This window comes from Marmota flaviventris, chromosome 15, assembly GCF_047511675.1.
Source record: "Marmota flaviventris isolate mMarFla1 chromosome 15, mMarFla1.hap1, whole genome shotgun sequence".
Taxonomy (NCBI): domain Eukaryota; kingdom Metazoa; phylum Chordata; class Mammalia; order Rodentia; family Sciuridae; genus Marmota; species Marmota flaviventris.
In genome coordinates this window covers 2925190-2945858 of record NC_092512.1, presented here as the reverse complement: position 1 = coordinate 2945858, position 20669 = coordinate 2925190, and the positions used below count along the sequence as shown (strand labels likewise).

The following is a 20669-nucleotide window of genomic DNA, read 5'->3' as shown; positions in this document are numbered from 1 at the left end:
AAAAGTGAGATTTTTAATTAAAAATTACCATCATCTAGGAAGTACTTCCATGGTAGACACATTCTTGGCTGGTTGGTTTTAAGAGCAAAGACAACACTTATTTTGAAATTTATAGTGTAGAAGAATACATTTCTCCATGATGCTAACTCTGCTTTTAGACATTAAACATCATACAGTAATTCCCTTAAGCAATGGCTCACCCTTCCCAGGGAGTCACTCTCCTGTTTGTGAGTGGCACTGAACACCTGGACCCACAGGCCTCTTCGGGGCTCCACTGGTCTCCAGGTCTTGTCCTGTCCTTTCAACACATGCCCATGATGTTCTGCTAAAATATAACTTATTTTTGGATTTTACTGGAGTTTAAAGATCATTTTCTGCAGGAATAACTGATAAGATCTTTTGTCTTTCCTAATCCAGGGTATACAGGGCTCAAGTTGTCACTATATTTTGACATTCACCATGACCCAGGAAGCTCAGAAACGGCTGCAGTACAAGGTGGCCTACTGCTGAGGCTCGCCCAGTTCTGGGGCCCTGCCAGTCTCAGGCTGCTCCCCTGCCCAGTGCCCCTCCCTGCTGTGCTGCCTCACCTTGCTCCACTGCTGGCCACTAGGCCTCTGCAGCTGGAGACACACGCCCACTGCCCGCGCCCTCTTTCGGTGCTGAGCCGGCTTCCCCATCCCGAACCTGCTGCACCCCCTGCTCTCCTTGTGAAGTCCTTCCCACTCCCCCACCCCACACACACTGGGAGGGCCCAGGGCAAAGACCAAAGACCACAACCTTTGTCCCAAGCCTGGCAGAGCACCTAGCACATGGTGGACGCTCACTGGCTAGGGACCTAAGTGGACAGTCTCACCTGAGGCCTCCCCATCTGAACTGTGACACAAACCCTCAGGCCCTTTGTACCTCCCCAAATTCACAGCCCAGGTGACAAAGCCCGGTGTCCAGGTGAGCACCAGGTTTCCAGATGCGTGTCACCTCCAGTGCCAGGCCTGGTGCCCAGAACTCGAGGCAGGTGCTTGGTAGAAATCAGATATAAGAATAATATACACATTTAACTCCTTGGGAAAAACAACTGCAGTGAACATTTCATTGTTCATAAACACAATGATGAAAGGCGAGGAAATGCAGACTTCCCAGCCCAAACAAAGCCCCTAGCACAAGAGACTTCTCAGCCCTGTGGTCAAAATCCAGGAGACTCGCCACGCCCAGACCCCACGCTGGGATGTCCTCTGGTGGGTTTTAACTGACTTTGGATGCGGTGAGGCCTGCGTAGGTGGGTTTCACACAAGGACTCCCATGCGGCCATACACGTCCCCCAGCTCCCTTCACTGGACTGGTGTGGGCTGTGCTGTGGTCCCTTCAGGCTCTCCATCCAACCATTACTGGAATACCATGGTTCACCCATTTCCCCACGTCTCATGGTGATAAACTATGTAAGATTTACCACTTGAACCGTTTTAAGTGTAAGGTCCAGTGGCTTAAGTACACTACCTGTCACCGCCGTCCACCCTGCCACTCCTTCTTCCTGAACTGCAAATCTGCCCCTTCAGACACCAACCAACTCCCCAGCCCTTGGCACCCACCAGTTCACCTCTGAGGTGACTCCTCTAGGGACCTCACTCAATGCCATCCTGTGGTATCTGTCCTTCTGTGACTGGCTTGTCTCACTGAGCAGAACATCCTCAAGTTCCAAGCTTGTCCAACTGTGGCCGTTCACCTCCTCCTCAGCAGCGCTGGCCCACTGCCCTCCTGCCTCCTGGAAGCTGAGGCACAGGCAGACGTGGACTCAGCCCCAGCATCAGCCACAGGAAGGGCTGCAGGTTGTGTGTCCCTCACTCAGCCTCAGGCGTCCCCGAGTGTCTGCCTAGCACCTCCCCAGACCAGGCGCAGGCTCTGTGCTGTGTGCTCCAGCCCTGGCCACAGTTCCAGGGGACCAGTGGGGGCAGAGCAGGCGGCCAGTCTGGGGGGCTGCAGACAAGCAAGCACACTAGTCGAGGCCCAGGTGGGTGCCACAAGGCACCCACTGTGAGGTGTCCTGGGCTTCCACAGTGCCATTTCCAGCCCTGCAGAGGTGGTCGTCTGAGGGAGGGAGCACTGCCAGGCGGAGGCACACCAAGCAGGTCCCCACCACTGAATGCTGGCACTTCTGGGCTGTCATGCTTGCCGTGACAAAGTGAAGCAGGACAGGGGTGCCTCTTAGGGGAGCTAAGATGGGGTCTTCCACTATGCTGCCCATGCGGGTCTTGAGGTCCTGGGCTCAAGTGACCCCCTCGTTCACCCTCCCGAGTAGAGCTGTAGGCGCACACTCGGCTAACACACCGCAGTGTTTTAGCTGCACCCATCCCGCAGGCCTCGTGCACTGGGAGCACTGCACTCCACGCCTGAGCTACACCCCAGCCCTGGTTTCTCAAAGAAGGAAAACGCAACCCAGGGGCATGTTGCCTCTGGAGCCCCTCCAGCCAGCTGCTGCCTTTGTTTCCAAGAGCCATGCTGGGAACTCTAAGAAAGATGTCAGTGCCTCTGAGCAGCAGGAGTGCTTTACTGAAATACCTGCACCCCACAGCAAGGGGCTGCAATGTCGTCATGCCAACCCACCAGCTCCCCAGATCAAAACATGCACACATGCCTGATCAAAAACCACAGACGTGCCAGGCGTGGTGGTGCACGTCTACAATCCCAGTGGCTCAAGAGGCTGAGGCAGGAGGATCGCAAGTTCAAAGCCAGCCTCAGCAACTCAGCAAGGCCCTAAGCAATTCAGAGAGACCCTGCCTCAAAGTAAAATAGGAAAAGGGCTGGGGATATGGCTCAGTGATTAAGTGCCCCTGGGTTCAATCCCTGATATGAATTAAAAAAAAAAAAAAAAAAGACATCTGGGCACCCTTGCAAATATGCACCACCCACGTGCAAGCACACCTGCCACCAGTGGCATTTCCACTCATGGTGGGAAGGCAAGCTTCTCAACTCCTGCCAAGGCTCGCTGTCCCTGGATTCCAACACAAGGCCACCAGTCAGCTGCACAGGAAAGCAGTGCTCTGGAGACAGTGTGCAGGGTCCCTACAGTGGGCTGGGCCGGGCCTGGACCTGGGAGGCATCTGCCTGCAGGTGACTCTTGCAAGGCAGCCTCAGAGGTCCTGCCCTCCACACCCTGGCAGTGGGGAAGGCACCAGCACTGGGGCATCTGCTGTGAGGTGGCTTTTAAGGAGCAAGCATTGCCAGGGAGGGAAGGCGAGCTCTCAACCACAGCAGACCGCACCTCAAAGCTCCGACTCACAAGAGGCCACCAGGAAAAGTGCAGACGCTTAAGACCAAGTGGACGTGTACAAAATGAACATAAGCTTTGGCCATCAGACCTGCCTCCTCACGACAGGCTCATCTGGCTTTCCCCATAAACAACCCCCAGACACGACTGCTCACCCCTGGATGCTACCCCAGGATTTGGCCGAGGAGGGGACAGGTAGGATCCCACACTAACGCCATTCTCATTCATGAGTCAGCCCCTAGAGAAGGAAACCAAAGACGCCCTTTTGCTCTGTTATCTGATTTTTCTCTTTCCCTGGAGTATACTTCCTGAGCCAAGAGGGAAACAATAAACGGAGGGGAGCCTGGACTTTTCCTTCCCAAGGGAAAGGACTACATGGGAACAAAACGGAGGAGGGCTCCCTAAAAGGCCACGTGTGACTCAGCACCCAGGCCAGCTCTCCAGAACAGGCCTTCCTGGTTGCTCCTGGCGCCTGCTCCTGCCCACCTCCCCAAAGTGCCTGCCACATACTGCAGTTCTGCTCCAAGCTGGAGATGTCAGGTGCACCGCCGGCTTGTTACTGAGTGAGGGTCTTCATGGCAAGTGTCCCTCCCCCCAGTGTGGGGGGGCCAGGGACAGGTGTGCTGGGAGAACCACTCAGGCTCTGTAGGGTTCTCCATGTCAGGCAAGGGTCTTGCCACCCCCCACCCATCTTGTGCAGGGCAGGGTTGTGGTCTTATCATCACAAACAACTTTGGCACCAGGATCCCCCGCCCCCCACCTAGAAACTTGGCAACAGCCTCTCCAGCACCAGGCCCAGCACTGTAGCTGGCCCAAACCACTTTCAGGAAAGGGGCAGGTCATCTGGAACCAAGAGAGCTGGATCCAGGTGCCTACCTGGCCCAGTCAAATGCTGACGAAGACCTCCCTGTTGAGTACACACAGTGTGGTGTTCGGGAGTGCTGGGGAGAGGCAAGTCCCCATCCTGTCTCAGGATCAGAGAAAGGAAGGGTATGCCTCTTCTAGGTGTCAGGTGCCTGCTCAGACTCCCTCTAGAAGACCAGACAGGCAGACTACATCTTCCCCAAAGTTTGGAAATGCAGAATCCCACCAAGTCCAGGGTCCAGCACATGTGCACAGTGCTAAGAATCAGAGAGGAGGACCTGTAACCAAAAATAAAAATCCACAGCCTCCAACTTCACTGTGGAAGAAAACAGGCAAAAACCTGTATAATTAAGAGTACCAGCAGACTCCAAGGGCCGGGGTTCTCCTGGAACACCAGCTCCCAGGAGGAAGTCAAGAAGCAAAACCGCATCGACACTGGAATTACTGACTTCTTAACTTCTCAAGCCCAGATGTCCAACAGGCCAACCCAATGCCCTCTACACCAGGAAGGTCTGGCTCCTGCTTCTGATGGTCTACAGCAGTTTCCTACAAGAACACTCAGAACAAGGAAGAAAGCTGTAGTTAACAATGCAGGCTCCTGTATCAAAAGTGAAAACACGGTGCTCTTCCATTATCAGGACCTGGGAACAGATGGGGCTGGGTACAAGAACCCGGGGCTCTCATGAGAACAAATGTTCCTTGGTGGTCGCCTACTTGGGCTCACAGTAGGGTGAGACGTGTGCACTGATGTCAAGCTGAAAGCACCCTGGACAAGTCCTTGGCCCCGTCTCGTTAGGTGGCCAAGAGTGCTTGGCACCCCTGCCCTCACGCGTGCTGCTGCAGAGCTACTGGAAGCTGTGGTGGGCTCGTCTCCCCTGCGCTCAGCACAGTGCAGCTGCTGTGTAACGGGCCACACCTGATCAGTCCTCACGGGTTCTGCTCAGCTGGGTGGTTCTGGCTCAGGGGCTCTGGAGAGCTGCACTTAAGGAGGTGGCCCTGGCTGTGGCCATCTGCATGCTCATCTGGGAAGGTCACCATCATGACAAGCGCAGGCAGGGCTTGGGTTCTCACAGGCTTCCAGACACAGAGCTGCAGGCCCTCGCTAACTGGGCTCCTCCTTGTTTCTTGCCCCCCAGGTCTCTCTAAGAAGGTCACTTGGTCGATCAAAATGTGCAGGCCAAGAAGGCCACAGTGTCTCCTGGCAGGATGGAAGTTGCAGTCTTCTGTAACTTAACCACAAAGTGGTTGCATCCCCCAACATTGCCATATTCTGTTGGTTAGCAAAAATTTACTCGAGGAGAGGGAACTAGAAGAGGTCACAAAAAAGCAGGAGGTAAAGACCAGGGGCCATCTCTATCTCAGGGGCCTCCTGGATTCCATCCATGCTCCTCCCTGGCCCCGCTCTGTGACCCCAGTCTTGAGGGCCTTCTAACATGTACAAGGCCCTGGGTTCAATCCCTGAGTCGGGGGGAACCTAAAAATCAGTCTGACCCTGATCTTGAGAAGCTAGAAGTAGGAAATGGTCAAATAGCAGGGGGAAAAAAATCAAAATTAAAATCTGAGCTTTTGAGAAGACCAATAAAATTAATAAACCTTTAACCAGACTTATCAAAACAAGAGATAATGCAAACTACTAATATCAGAGAAGAGGGAACATCATTACAGATCTCATAAACTTTACAAGCTACCAGAGAATAGATGAAAGTCATTTCCATTCCTCTATGTAGAGATGAACCATCAGAAGTTGAAATTAAAACAGTGTTCACAACAGCATTAGTCATGCTCAGGGATAAACTTAAAAAAGCAGGATAGATGTACACATTGTAAGCCACAAAGCACCCTGAGGAGAAGCCAGACCGTAGAGGTACACAGAGGACACCCATTTTCAAAGACTGCAGGACTCGCAATGTGTCGATTCCCCCTACACTGACTGACAGGTTCGACTTGGTCCCAATGAAACCCGGGAAGCTCTTCTATAGGGATGGGCGGATGGCGTCACAGCTCCTGTGGGGATGTGGGGTCCCAAGACGCCCAGAGGGAGCTGTAAAAGGCCAGGGCAGGTCTCCTCCCAACCCCAAGCTGCAGCGCAGAGCCCGTCGGCTCCGGCTCTGGCACCAGGCACGGACACAGGGGGGCTCTCTGGTGAGAGGGCAGTCAGAGCCAACCCAGGGGAGGACCGCGCGGGAACCGGTGTGTCTGCCATGGCTGGATCCCACACGCCGGAGGGAGGGGGAGTCCTCAACGCTCATTGCGAAAAAGTGAATTCGTGGGAGAGTTCAAACTGCGAAACATCTAGAAGGAGAAGCTGAGAGAAAACCATGACCTTGGGCCAGGCAAAGATTTCTTAGTTTAAAAAGAACAATAAAGGGAAAGAATTAATATGCCAGATCTCATCAAAATCAAAAAGTGCTTTTTGAAAGACACCAGGAAAAAAATGAAAAGGCGAGCCCCAGCCTGAGGCAGACCTCTGCAGAGCTGCAACTGCTGCAGGGCTCCGGTGAAGGGGCCAGGAGAGGACAACCCCAGCAGACCCTCGCTGGAGGCCACCAGGATGACACAGGAGCACCACCCACCAGGGGGATGCCAAGGGAACCACAGGAGATGGGGTTCCTGACAGAGGGCCAGCACCGAGGGCTGCGAGGGTGGGGGAGCCAGCACTGTGGTGGCCACACTGCTGCAGACTCAGTCAAGACCACGGAACTGTCCACTCAAGAGAGAAACTGTCCCCAAATCCTGAAATAAACAACCCCTAATGTGTGAGAAGTCCAAGAAGTCGTGATTCGGGGTTTAAGCCCTAATGCACAGACCCTGCACAAAGAAGACCTGGGAGGGAACATTTGCTCATCAAATCCAGTCATTTTCTCAGTAGTTGGTGTGGTACAACTGAAGGACGCACCACTTTCTAAACCAGCGTGAAGCTCCCAGGATTTCCTTGCTGCACGTCCCTATACGCCAAAGGGGCTTCAGTGTCTGATAGGCCAGGCTGCAACCCATCTACTCCCTCCCTGGGACCAGCCTCAAAGGTGGTGGGCTTCCAGCCCTGCACACACCAAAGCCCATCTTCCCTCAGGCCTAGGGACCTGCTGCCCTGGTCCCTCTCCTGTGGAGAAATCAGCAACCCCACCACCAAAGAGGGTCTGCGTTTCATTCCCTTGGGGCTTTTGATACCAGGAACTGAACCCAGGTGTGCTTAACCACTGAACCACAACCTCAGCCCCGTCTATATTTTATTTTGGGACAGGGTCTAAGTTGCTTAGAGCCTTGAGGTTGCTGAGGCAGGCCTTGAACTTGAACTCTCCTGCTTCAGCCCCCCACCACCACCACCACCACCACCAGTCACCGGGAGTAAGGCGTGTGAGGTTGCACCCAGCTCCCTCGGGGCATTTTTACAGTGATGCCGTGGACAGCTTGCTACACAAAGTCAGAGGTGGTGTCCTGTCCACCCCAGTGCCTTAGCATGGCAACACCCAAGGGATGAGAAAGGAAATGAAGAGTCATCACAGGTCACGCTCCGCAACTCCCAGGCCCTCCTGCCGCACGCCTGTGGGCTGGCTGGCCTGCTCAGCACAGGGCCCACGGGGCAGTGCACTGACCCAGGGGTCACGGCAGAACACTGCACTGACAGATGGGGCGGGGCAGCGGTAAGGAGCTCCATGGCACCTCAGGCTGCTCTCACACATGGGGACAGAAACCTGGGTCAAGCCCAATGACACTGGGGCTGCCACTTGCAAGGGGAGGAGCTGCACAGCTTCCCACTGCACTGCACTTCAGACCTGCGCTTGTCGCATACAGTGGGGCGGAAGCGGTTCCCGCAGAGCACCAGACTTGTGGTGAGAAACTCCCCCAAGCGACTGACCTGTACACATGTGGCCTCGGGCGTGTGGGGTCACAGAGCAGAGCTCGGGCCTCTACAGTCTTGTCCTCACCCAGCCCTCTCAGGAGGCCAAGGAGTATGAAATTAGAGATTCAGACCTTCCTGGGACCAGGAGGAAAACCCAAAGTTCTGACATAACTTCTGGAGCCCAAGACTCCCCAGGGGCATCTGTGGGGGACACCTGCTCTTTCCACTGTGCCAGCGTCCCTCTATGAACCACAGCACTTCTGGAAACAACTGCTCTTGGCAACTTGCTCTTGGAAGTCCACCCTGATCCCCATGCCAGGCACTGCTGTGAGCACGCGCCCTATCCCCGCGGGGTCAGTCTGTGCTTCCCCACTTCAGAGGCGAGGAGCCCGAGCGCGACAGAGCCCCGGCTTGCAGGGGAGCCCACTGCCCTCAGCACTCAGCCTGCTCCAAACACTACCTGTGGCTCTGACAAACACAGGGGCCCACGCCCCGCCTCCAGCCAGGCTGCAAACAGGAGAAAGCCCTGAGGGCAGGTCAAGGGGGAGAGGGCAGGATGTGTGTCAGGGTCACAGCTGTGCTGGACGCCAAGCCCACAGGCAGGAGCAGCACTTACCAATCTGCAACAGGACAGGCGTGACCAGCGCCGTTTCCATGGCATAACAGAACTCCCTGCCAAACATCACCGCCCCATGCATCACCCACAGGCGCAGGGGGATCCTGTCTATGGACCCCTCGCTGAGGGTCTCCTCGTGGTTCTCAGCCTCGGGGTCTCCGGGCTTCTGCAGGTCTGGCAGGGGCACGGGCAGCTCTTGGACTTGCATGGACTCGGAGTCGGCATTCTGCGGGGCCATTTTCATCACCACCAGATGAAGCGTCAGTGTGTGCTCCACCTACATGGACGAGACGCAGCTCTGCGGGCAGAGGGAGACGCCTCCCGGGGCTCAGGTGCGCTCTGCAGGCAGGCCGCGCTCACACCCCACTCTGCAGGCACAGGGCTCTCCCTCACAGCGGCACATGGCTCGCTGGCTCACTGCGAGCGAGGGCTAAAAATCCATAAGTGCCACTCAGTTAATACCAGTGTCATCGTCATTGCTGAGGAGGCGCTGCGGTCACTTCTCCTGCCACAGAGAGGTGGGAAGGCGACACACACTGGCAGTCCTCTGTGAATCCCCATCGAGTGGCTCGAGGCTCTGCAAGAGGAGAGAGGACGGCCAGTCAGGAGAGTCGGGTGGGCTGTCTGTGCCACCTACCCCCGCCCACCTGCACCTCCAAGGTGTCCCCCAGGCCCCTCCCGGCTGCAGAGCGTATCTGTGCTGTAACACCATCTGCTCACGGGAGCTCCATGCTGGGGGTGGACAAAGATGGGCAACAAAGGGAAGCGGGGTCACAGGAGGCCAGCAGATAGAAAAAGGCCAAATGCCAATACCGTGGCCTCTGTGTCCTGTGGGAGGCGCTGGCAGTGACCCCTGTGGCCCGCCAGTACAGCGATGGGGCGGAGAGGCACAGGGGAGGCACAGGGGAGCCAGGGTGGCAGCTGAGGGAACTGCAGAGGGATTCTATGCGGGCAGAGGAGGGCAGAGGCAGCAGGGAGGATGGAAAGCAGGCTGGGCGGAGGGAGGACTCGCCTGCGCCACCCAAAGGGGGTCCAGATCTCTCCTGAGCCTGGGCTGGCCTGTGTGGGCAGTGGTCCTTGACCCGCCCAGATCACAAGACCAAGGATCATCAATGACAGTTACAGACCCTCTCTCAAGAAATGACACACCAAGTGCCAAACCTTCTGTACCTTCCGGGCATGCAGGACCAGGACTTCCTGCAGCCCCAGCTCTGAAGTCTCCCCAACCCCTCTCCTGTGACCAGCTTGTGAGGTAGGATCTTCCTGGGGACAACTGGTTACAGCCAGGCACTGGCTGCCAAGAAATGACCAATAGGACAGTGCCCTGCAGATGCTGCAGCAGGGCAAGGCCAGCTGCCCCGTCAGGCAAGGTCAGCAGGCACGGCACCCCGCGTTCCTCTGGAGGGGCCTTCAGATGTGGGTTCCATCTGGAGTGCACTAGAGGAAGGGCCCTAAAGTCACAGCCAGCAGTGGGCCCACTTGATGTTAAGACAGTTCTGCAGTTTGATACTTTACTGCTTATGATACGCGTACTTCTAGTAATATCTCATTACTGAAATGTGACTCAATCAGCCTCCCCTTCTCCTGGGGACGGGGTGGGAGCAGGGTGGGGCGGCAGGGCACCCAGGGGTTCCCAGGGACTCGGCATTGCCTCTTCCCACCCCCTTTCTTACTGCACTGAAATTTGAACCCCTGCAAGTGGCCTGCACCCCCCGATTCCTCCTCATCCTCACCCTGACAAACTTCACTGGGCTCCTTTCTGTCACTCAGCCAATCTTACACCAAAATAGGGGCGGCGACTTAACTGCCATCCCCCATCAGAGGGCTGGCTCTCAGGAGTGGACCAGCTGGGCTGCGGCAGGAAGGGCAGCGGTGAGGACTCTCCCAGCAACACTGGCAGCCTGGTCATCACGACCACGACCCCTCCACCCTGCCGGGCAGCCCAGTCCCACTGCCTGCCGTCCTGTTCTTAGAAGCTCGTCCTGACACAACTGCAGCCCCACAGGGGTCTCAACTACACATGTGGTCTTCTGAGAGGAGGCGGCCTTCCGGGTCGGAACCCTGATCTCTAGGGCTCCACCCAGGTCCAGGTCCTAGTGGCAAAGGGAAGGAACCGTCCTGCAGAGCAGCACCTCTCACTGCAGCCGTCCTTCACTGCTGCACCCTGGGGCTGCCCGCACCCAGGAACCGGGCTCTGCCACTCTCACCTTCAGCTCAAGTCACCTCCAGGGTCACCCCTCCTTACAACGGATGGCCCCTGCCTCGCACAAAGGGCTCCCGTAGCTGCTGTGCTTTGCCAGGCAGTGAGAAGCCCCCGCCCCTGGACTCGGCCCCTTGGCTGCCCCCCCGGCTTTCCCAGCCCTCCTTGTGCACTGCGGGCCGCACGGCCAGAGTCGGTGAGACCTAGCGAAGGGAGGGCCAGGGGGTGGTGGTTGAGGAGAGCTAGCCGCCCCAACCCCCATCTGGAAGAGCTCCTTATGCGTGGTGTGGGTGCCTGTCCCGCACCCAGGAGGAGGAGGATGGGTGCCAGCCGGCCCAAGGTGTCCTGCAGGAGCACCCATGTGCTGCAGAGGACTTAGGCCGGGCGGGACACAGGCTCAGCTGCTGGTAGCTATAATCGCACTTGCTTAGCACCAGGGCCTCCCCAGTGTCTCCTGGTGGCCAGCCTGGTACCACCACACCATCTGCTTGAATGTGGGTTCCCAGCCCTTTGAGATGTCTCTCCTGTCACACAGCAAGTTTCCGACCTCCAGCGAGCCGTCTCCCCAGGCCAGCGTCCCTGCGTGGGGCAGAGCAGCCTGGAGCACGCTCAGCCCGGGCAGAGCCATTCCACCCCTGCTGCTTTTCCCAGCACTCCCCCAACTGCTCTTCCCCGTGCGTTTCCCAGCACTTGATGAGCATATGAACTTTTAAGAGCAGCCTGACAAACTCTGGGGGAAAAGATTTTGTTGGCATTTTTATGGAGATTCCAGTCATTTTCTAAACCAGCAGGGAGCACGGCAGCTTCCCCGCTGGGCCGTCCTCTGCTGCGCCCAGCACTGAGCAGGAGAGCCCAGCACTCGCCCGCAGGCTCTGCGCATCCATCCGCATGGCCACGGCAGACAGATCTCCAGCCCTCACCCTCCGCTTCCCAGCTGCTCAGTCCACACACACACAGACTAGCTGTCCCTTCACTGAGGGCCTGCATCCCTGCCCATGTGACGGGGGCTACTGATGTTTAGGTTCTAACTTCATAATCAAATGTGCGTTGTCTGAGAATGGACAAAAAGAAAAAGGAAATCCATTTAGCCACAGCTGTCACCATCACCAGAGCATGGGCACCCCTCACTCTCGGGGTGCGCTCCCACAGCAGTGGGTACGGCTCCCACTTCCTCACTGAGGACGCTGCTGGTCTCATCCAACTGACCTGAACTTCCCACAGCCCTCATCTGGAGACTTGACAAAGCCCGCGTGGCATACAGAAGGGATGACTGGGGCACAACAGGGCAGTGGCCGCCACTGCAGGACAACCAGTGGGGCAGTGTGACCAACTCACTGTCCATGAACATGTGGCCACAGCCCGCGCAGCTGTCCCCTCTCAAGAGGCTCAGAGACACCATACAGCACTGGTGTCTCTGAGATCCAAAAAAACACTAGGGTGCTGCCTTTCAGGGTGGGGCCAGAGGAGAATAGCCAAGCCGTGGGGTGATGGCTCTGCCCCCTCGGCAGCTCCCGGCCTCCTCCAGTCGCCCAGAAGGCCAAGTTCAAGAGTCAGCTGTGGCCTCTCCAGGCATCCTCCCGGCGTGAGACAGATCTTCCCCAGCACCCAAGACAGATCTTCCCCAGCACCGAGGGAAGCATTCCCCTGGAACCCACTGCCGCGACTGCCCCGTGCTCAGGGACAGCAGCTTTGCTGGGACCTGCAGATGCACTCAGACAGCAATTGTTCCAATCAACAACTTCCTCTATTGTCCTGCTCTTATAATCTACAGACACGGATGCCAAGCACGTGACTTCCCAGTGTGCTGGGGGAAGGCCACTGTGTACCGAGCCCAAGAAAAGCCAACCGGACAGTGAATCTGCACAGCACCCCATGCTCGGCTCAAGTTTTAGGTGGACGCCATCACTGCAAATTCTTGACAAGCAGCATGGTGTGGCAGTCATACTTCCTTGAAGGTGGTCCCACCAGCTCTGATGCCTCACATCGGGCTGAGGATACCAATGCTCACAGATGTGGACAGCCAGCTGCCCATCATTCCATCATTCAGAGACAGGCACAAGATGGGGTGTGCCACCCTTGGAAAGCCCACGGGGACCACAGAGGCTCCTGGACTTAGGACAGCACATCATCTCCAAATCCCTATCTTAGTGGAAACCTCACTAACCTACTGATCCCAGCTCTGCAGCACACAAAGGATACGTGCTCTCTGGTCGTCACAGGACTGCCCAGAGTGGACAGCAGCATCTTACCAGGTCACTAGCCTGGAAGAGATCAAAATTCAAAGTTTGAAATGTCATTTCTACCTTGCCTGCCACTTCCTCATGTCACAAAGTCAGAAGACGGTCACACAGACCTGTCCTAAGTTGAGGATAGCTGTCCTGTTTTCCGGTAGAAAAGCTGTCAGCTGCTCCCTGACGACCCAGCTAATGTGCGCTAGTCAGCTAGTCCTCCCGTCCATGCACATGGTTGTGGGCAGGAGCAGTGTGGGGACAGCATGGAAGCCAGGGGCCAGGACGCTGGCAGTGTGTAAGGAGGAAACCAAGGTAGGGTGCAGCCCAGCGGGGTGCCTGCCCAGCACACTCAGGGCCCACGTTCAATCCACAGAACTGCAAAACAGCAGCAGCACCAATAAAATTAGAAAAAGAAAACCAGCTTTTGGCTCAAGAGCATAAAAAACATGAAATCGGATCAAGCAACTTCAAAGCACCTTGGCAGGATTGAAACCAGCCGACAGCAGCTCTGCTTACAGCAGTACTTCCTGAATGGCACTTCAGAAACTCCACTGACCCCAACGCAACGTCAGCATTGCCCCCACAGAATGAGAGCACAGCCACAGGCTAGGAGGAAGTATCTGCAGAAGACACATCTGATAAAATATCATCTAAAATACGCAAGGAACTATTACAGTCCAACAATAGGAAAAGGACTTGATTTAAAGTAGGTCAAAGATCTCAAGAGGCAGCTCACAAAAGGGACGTTGCAGATATGCAAACCACACAGGGACCACTCCACATCAGTTTCACCAGGGACAGACAGACCAAGCAGACAGGCCACCACACAGCACTGGGAGTGGCCCAAACCCAGAATGCTAGCCCCACCGGGAGCTGGGGAGGGCCTGGGCCTGCAGGCCCCCACTGACTGCAGGGGGTGCAAAATGGTCTGGCTGCTCCAAACACAACCTGACCAAGGCTGGTTCTGTTTTTTTTTTTTTTTTTTAGTGGAATGTCCTCTAATAGTGCAATCAAGATCTGGGTTCCTTGGACTTAACCAAAGGAGGTGAAAACTAGTGTCCAAAAACTGGCACCAAAGGCTTACAGTGGCTACATTTATAGGTGCCAACACCTGGAAGCAACCCAGATGTCCTTTAAAGGTGACAAATTATGGCCCATCCCAACAATGGAATATTATTCAGCACTGAAAAGAGATGCGCTCTTGAGCACTGAAGTCATGTGGGCCCCTCAGATGCTAAGTGAAAGGAGCCACCGGATGAAAGAAATGTACTGTGTTTATAGCAGGTCAACGGGAGCCAGGTTACAGAGGGGACTGTTGGACAGGAGGAGCAGTGTCTAGGGCAGGGAAAACATTCTGGTGCGCCAAAGGGAGATGCATATCATGGCACCTTTGTCCAAACCCACAGAAAACACAACACCACAGGCAGCTGTCACTCTGGTGACACTGTGGTGTCAGGAGGCCCCCTCTGGTGGGCTATATGCATCTGAGAGCAATAGGCATAAAGATACTCTCTGTATAGTCCTCTGAATTCTGCTGCAAATTTGAAACTGCTCTGTAAAGTGTAGGATTTAAAAAATAATTAGTGTTTTGTCCTTATATTTAAACAAATAAGTAACATGCTCTAGACAAGAAAAGACTCAGGACAGTCACTGGTGTCACACGGTTGGGAAAGCTTTTCTCAAACTGGCTCACATATGTGCTGATCCCGTCCTGGACGTGTCCACTCCTGGTGTTATGTGTCACCTGCAGGAACTCTGACTGGCCCCTCAGGCTGCACAACATACCTCTGGTCTAAGGCATACAAAATAACATAAATTCAACCGAGGCCCAGGACTTTGTGGCCTCTCCAAAACTCGGCTGGTCGCCCTGTGAGTCTGAATCAGAGGGGTGTTTCTGCACTGCAGGCTCCTGGGCTCCACCCCAGCCCCACACACCAGGCTGCCCACCTGCTGCTGGAGCAGGGGAGAGGCAAGGGGTCACTCATCTGTGTGCACACTTGTGCCTGTGAGTCTGTCTCCATCCACCTGTCTGTGAACGTGCAAGCTTGTGTCTGAGCATCTCTTTATCTATGTGTATAAATTACTCTTGAGCATTACGAAATGGAATTGAGGAAACTTGGAAAGAGTCCCCAGGGCGTGAGGGGATCAAAACATTGTCACACTGTACACCATCAGTCATTAAGGTTTCCTCAGTGAATCAGTATCCCAGCAACAGAGGAACCGCCCAGCCGTGGACTCAGTCAGACCACAGCCTCACCAGGGTCCTGCTAGAGGACCCAGTCTTCCCAGACCCTGGGGTCCTCCGGTCCTCCACACAGCCTGCATTCTTCCTTCCACCCGCCAGCCCAGAAGCATGTGCAGCACCTGCCCAGATCAGGCAGGCACCACATGGTCAAAAAAACAAAACAAAACAAAACATTCAGAAGCACTGAATGCAGAGAACTAACCCCTCACCACTCCATTAAAAAAGAAAACCAAATTTTAGAAATGTCTCTCTTTTAGTGAGAAGGAGGAGAAAAAGGGCTCCAAGAAGACCCATCCCTCTTCCAGCCAGGAAGCAAAGGCCAGTGTAACCTGCCACCAAGCAGCAGAGACTGCTTTTCTAGTTCCAAGCTGGGACACTGGCACACTGCAGCAAGAGTGCGTTTCCAAGACAGACACACACACTAGGCCTGCTGAGCCCCTCTGGAAGTGCACCACACGCTGCACCTCATGGACTGCACAGCCACCTGTTGTTCCTCAGAGAACTGCCACCCAGACCCTCCCATGCCCCACCCACCCACTGGGCGTGACTCAGCTGCGTCTGCATGCTACAACCACCTGGCAGACCTTGGCAAGTCCACTCACCTAGGCTGGGCCTGCTTCCTCAGCGGTAAACTGCAGATACCAAAGGGTGCTTCCTCCAGTCCAGGGGCTTCCTGGTCCCCCCATGACAACAGGGGGCCACTCCTATATAATCTGTGATGTACGGTCACCCCGCCCATTGCAAATCATGACCCAGCAGCTGGCAGAGAGCAATACCTGCCAAACAGATCCAACAGACCTGCAACCAGCACACAATGCCAGCACTACCTGCAGACACCAGGAAAGGTGCCACCGGCCTGGCCGGCACTGAGGGACACTGTCCTTACAGCCGCTCATCTGTGGAGACACTCAGCCCCTTCTGAGCCCAGCACACAGGGCTTACCGTAGGTAAGGGGGCAAGAAAATCCACAAGGAACAGAGCCCCAGGGGATGAGCCGTGAGGCTCCCCCACAGCAAGAGGCTGTCAGAGTCCTGCAAGCCTCAGGCTGTCCACTTGAACGCCTCTGTTTTCACGGCTGGCACTTCCATTTCTGGAAGTCACTTTTCCACTGCAAAGGAAAACATCAGGATGGCCAACAGAGCTCCAGGGTGCAACTGGGATCCCCAGGGCTCCTGGGGCAGGGTATCAGTTGCAGACTTGTCCAGACACCCAAGAACAGCACCTCAGAAAGTGGCGTACGACTAGACCAGGGCTCCAGTGCCCCTGGAGGGCTGTTGGGGTGACTCGGTGGGAGCCAACTGCAAGCATTGTCTAAGGAGCAAGAAGACGGGTGCCAGAGGCAGCTCAGCCTCTCCAACAAATGCCACCCACCCAAGGCAGTGGCCACAACGGGGCTGCCCGAGCATCCACAGCTCATCAGCAGCCTCCTCAACCCGCCAGGGGCACATGTGTAGGGCAGGCATGGGCACACGCAGACACCTGAGAAAATGGCCAGCACCTCTCCACTTCTGATTTTCCAGGTCTTCCTGGTCTCAAAAGCAGGGAATCCATTCTCACTGGTTGCCCTCAGGACACTAGAGCCTGTTGCTGACTCGCCAGCCCATTCCTGGGCCTGGCATGCACAGTGGCAGGCTGCCTCCCAGCCCCTCCCATCAAGGCCACCTGGGGCTCCACCGGAGGATCCGAACTGGCCTGATGGCTTGCCCTTCACCCTAAGAGCCTGTTTTCTCAATTTTGTCACCTGGGCAACCCCTTAAAAAGCCAATTAGACACACCACTCCCTGCCCCAACTCCCCCTTAGTCTGGGCTGGTCCCAAACTCCCCCTAAAGGGCCACCTGTTCTCTGGCCATCACTCTGCTCTCCCCGTGTTGCAGGGTCCACCTCAGCCCCTGCACCTGCTGACTTCTGACTGCTCCCTCAGCAGCCCTTTCTCATGGGCCACACAGACTACCTGGCCACACAGCCTCCAGGCAGCGCAACCTCCTGGCCGAGAGGACCCCGTCAGATCAACAGCAGGCCCAACGGCAAGCTTCCAGGGAGACAGGCAAACTGATGACATGAGGTCAAATTCCAAACTTCCACCTCTTAAAACCACAATAAAATCCACTTAGAATCAGAAATCTCTACACTACTAAGACAACTGCCACCCAAACATCAAGGGAACAAAAAAGCACCCAACAAAAATAAAAAGCCCAGGACGAAAGTTCACTTATGAGAAAATGACCTGAACCAAGGACAGGCATCCCCAAAGAAAACCGTCCCCCCAACATTTAGCCTTCTTACCACAGTTCTTTACAGCCTCCTTGATTTGCCCAATCAGCCGAGTAGGTTTTCTAATTAAAAAGCAGTGAGGGGTTCTTCTCTCCCTTTCTTTCTAAATGTTCCTAGCACTGATTTGCTGATTTGAGCCACTGGAGTCAGAAGGAAGCTTTGGCTGCCATGGAAACAGCAGCAAGCGTTTAAACTGCGCAGCTCCTGGAATCCCGGCTGGCTCAGGAAACCAAGCTGCAGCACGGATCCAAAATGCCAAACGAGCATCTCAGCCAGGAGTCCCGAGGGAGATGAGCGAGTGCTTCTCTGAATCACTGCTCGCCTCATCTAGCAGCAGACCCAGGACAAGCAGGCAGGCAGCCTCGGCCACCCATCACACAGAGAGGCCAGGGCCAGCAGGATGACCAAGCGGGGTGGAAACGAAGCAAGAATCCCTCGCGCTGCACACATACAGTCCAGACCTGACTGAGGACGTGGGCACAGCTGAGGAAACAGCCCCAAGGACAGCCAGGATGTGAGGGGCTCTTGAGTGGTGCTCGTTCCTGCCGTGACTCACTGACTCACAGATCCTGCAGGCATCCTAAGGCCACGATGGACGCAGGGATTCGAGAAGTGAGAGCTGGGACTAAGCCATCCACTGGCACAGAACTACAGTGCTCACGTGGTCAGACAAACACCAGGCACAGGTCGGGCTGGCAAAGCACGCCTGTCATCTCAGCGACTTGGGAGGCTAAGGCAGGAGAATCCCAAGATCTAGGCCAGCCTCAGCAACTTAGTGAGGCCCTGTACCAAAATAAAATATAAAAGACTGGGGATGCAGCTCAGAGGTAGAGCACCCCTGGGTTAAGTGCCCAGAGTGCAAAGAAAGAGAAGAGGAAACCCACGAAGCACTGGCATTCTTTTTTTTTTTTAATATTTATTTTTTAGTTTTAGGTGGACACAACACCTTTATTTTATTTTTATGTGGTGTTGAGGATCGAACCCAGTGCCCCACACATGCCAGGCAAGCGCGCTACCGCTTGAGCCACATCCCCAGCCCAGCACTGACATTTTTAAAGAGAAGCACGGGGCGTACAGCAGCACCCCTGCCCACAGGAACCACTCCAAGACCCCAGGGACGCTGACACTGTAGCCATAAAGCCAGCACTGGTCCTTTCTCCTGCAGGTGCATGCAGGCTCAGCTGCCACCTGGGCCGCGGCCTGGCACTGTTGAAGTCTGAGGCGCAGCAGGCAACTCACACCCTTTCCTCCACCACGACTCCCTGGGGAGGCCACTCTTCCTGTGAAGGACAGCGGAGGACTCTGACCTCTCCACTTAAAGGAAGTGCTCTCTGGCTTCTCCAGTGCCACCACTCTATGCCCAGGGACCACCATGAAGTAAGACGGGGCTCACCCTCACCACCAGCACTCGATATGTGCAGCCATCTGGTGACTGCCCCGCAGGCAGTGGCACTCGGGTCCCAGGTGGGAGGGAGGGACGTACAAGACTCCTCTACACTCAGAAGGGTGCACAACTTAGAAATCTATGAGCTGTTTCTTTCTGGAACCTTCTCATTTATATTTCAGACCTTGGTTGATGGCAGACAACTGAAATAGTGGGACATGGGACACTACTTTTTCTTCGACAACTGTTAAAATGACAACTAGTTTTTTTTTTTTAAATCAAGTTTAGAAGACAATTTACATGGGCTGTAGCCTGAGGTCCCATTTGTTTTTGTCCTTCCTATGACCAAAGTGATGGGCTAAAACCACGAGCCTTCCTGCAAGGCGCTCCAAGAGCACCAGGACTTTATCTAAAGCCACAGGGCTGAGTCACCATAGTGCCACCCACCAGGAAAAGGTGCTGCAGAGACCATTCCCCAGTCTCAGCACCTCCTCAAGTGGCAGCCTTCTCAGACCCCTGGCGCTAACCTCCATGAGCAAGCAGAGGGGGAGAACTGGACAGCCACTGCTTCTTCCTCCTCCTGGTCCCCACTCAGGGAAGCAGCTGGAACTGGGGACACCTCCCACAGAAGAGGTGGCCTGGCCTTCCTTAACTGCATAAATCAGACCAAAACCTACCAATATCTCCCCACCTCTGTAGAGAAGAGGAGTCCCCCAATCTGGTACCCTCCATTTTCTGTGATGAGGAAACCCAGTCAGGTATTTAATGACCCCAAAGCTCTGGGGAGAGCTGGCTTTTCAGGACCAAGCAAGCACCTTCTGGAACTGTGGACAAAGCACTGCTCTTGCCCACACCAACTCAGCCTCCTGGACCACCACAGCAGCTGCCTGTGCTGGGCAGCCCCATGGCATGGCTCCTGCCCAGTGTGTGAGGCCTGGTGCAACCCCCAGCACGGAAAGAATACCAGCGCCCTCCCCAGACTGCAGCCTGCTCAGGGTACACAGAAGCTCAGCACACTCCACCCCCAGGAAGCCCCGGCGGGCTGGGTGTGGCTCCGTGGCATGTGAGGCCTTGGGTTCCATCCCCAGGCCCGCAAAAAAAGAGAAATCTCAAGCATCCAGAAGAAACTGGCTAAAGAGTGGCATGTCCATAAAGAAAGCCACACTGTACGACAGTTGACAGGAAACACCTGATAGTAAGTGTAAAAAGCAGGCCATAAATCAAGTGCGCATCATGACCACATTAGAAGCTTTAAAAGATGGATACACAAATTTCTGTGTGGTTCATTCATACTTAGGTTCTTTGTGCTTCTATATGACCTAAACTTTAATCAAAAACAAGTAAGTATGGGCTGGGGCTGTTGCTCAGTGGTGGAGCACTTGCCTAGCACAAGTGAGGCACTGGGTTCGATCCTCAGCACCACATAAAAATAAATTAACAAATAAAGATACTGTGTGACCATCTACAACTAAAAAAATATTTTTTTTTTAAATAAGTAAACTTGGCTGGGACTGTGGCTCAGCGGTGGGACACTCGCCTGGCATGTGTGGGGCCCCTGGTTCGATTCTCAGCACCATATAAAAATAAATGAATGGAATAAAGGTATAGAAAATAAATAAATGAATAAGTAGAATAAGTAAATTATCTTTGAAAATATAGCTCAGTGTGGTGAACATGCCTGTCATTCCATCAACTCAGGAGGCTGAGGCAAGAGGTCTGCAAGTTTGAGGCCCGCCTCGGCAACTTAGCAAGATCCT

The 20669-nt window shown here is 55.0% G+C and overlaps 1 protein-coding gene across 1 annotated transcript in view; it reads right to left on the bottom strand.

The window, feature by feature from the left end:
* The window catches only part of Slc45a4 (solute carrier family 45 member 4), a 68297-nt gene that overhangs the window by 21881 nt on the left and 25747 nt on the right, over positions 1–20669 (bottom strand). Inside the window, exon 2 of the mRNA XM_027950748.3 lies at positions 8581–9157. Within this exon, the coding sequence (XP_027806549.2) occupies positions 8581–8824 (244 nt within the window). The 5' untranslated portion in view covers positions 8825–9157. The remainder of the gene's footprint in view (positions 1–8580; positions 9158–20669) is intronic.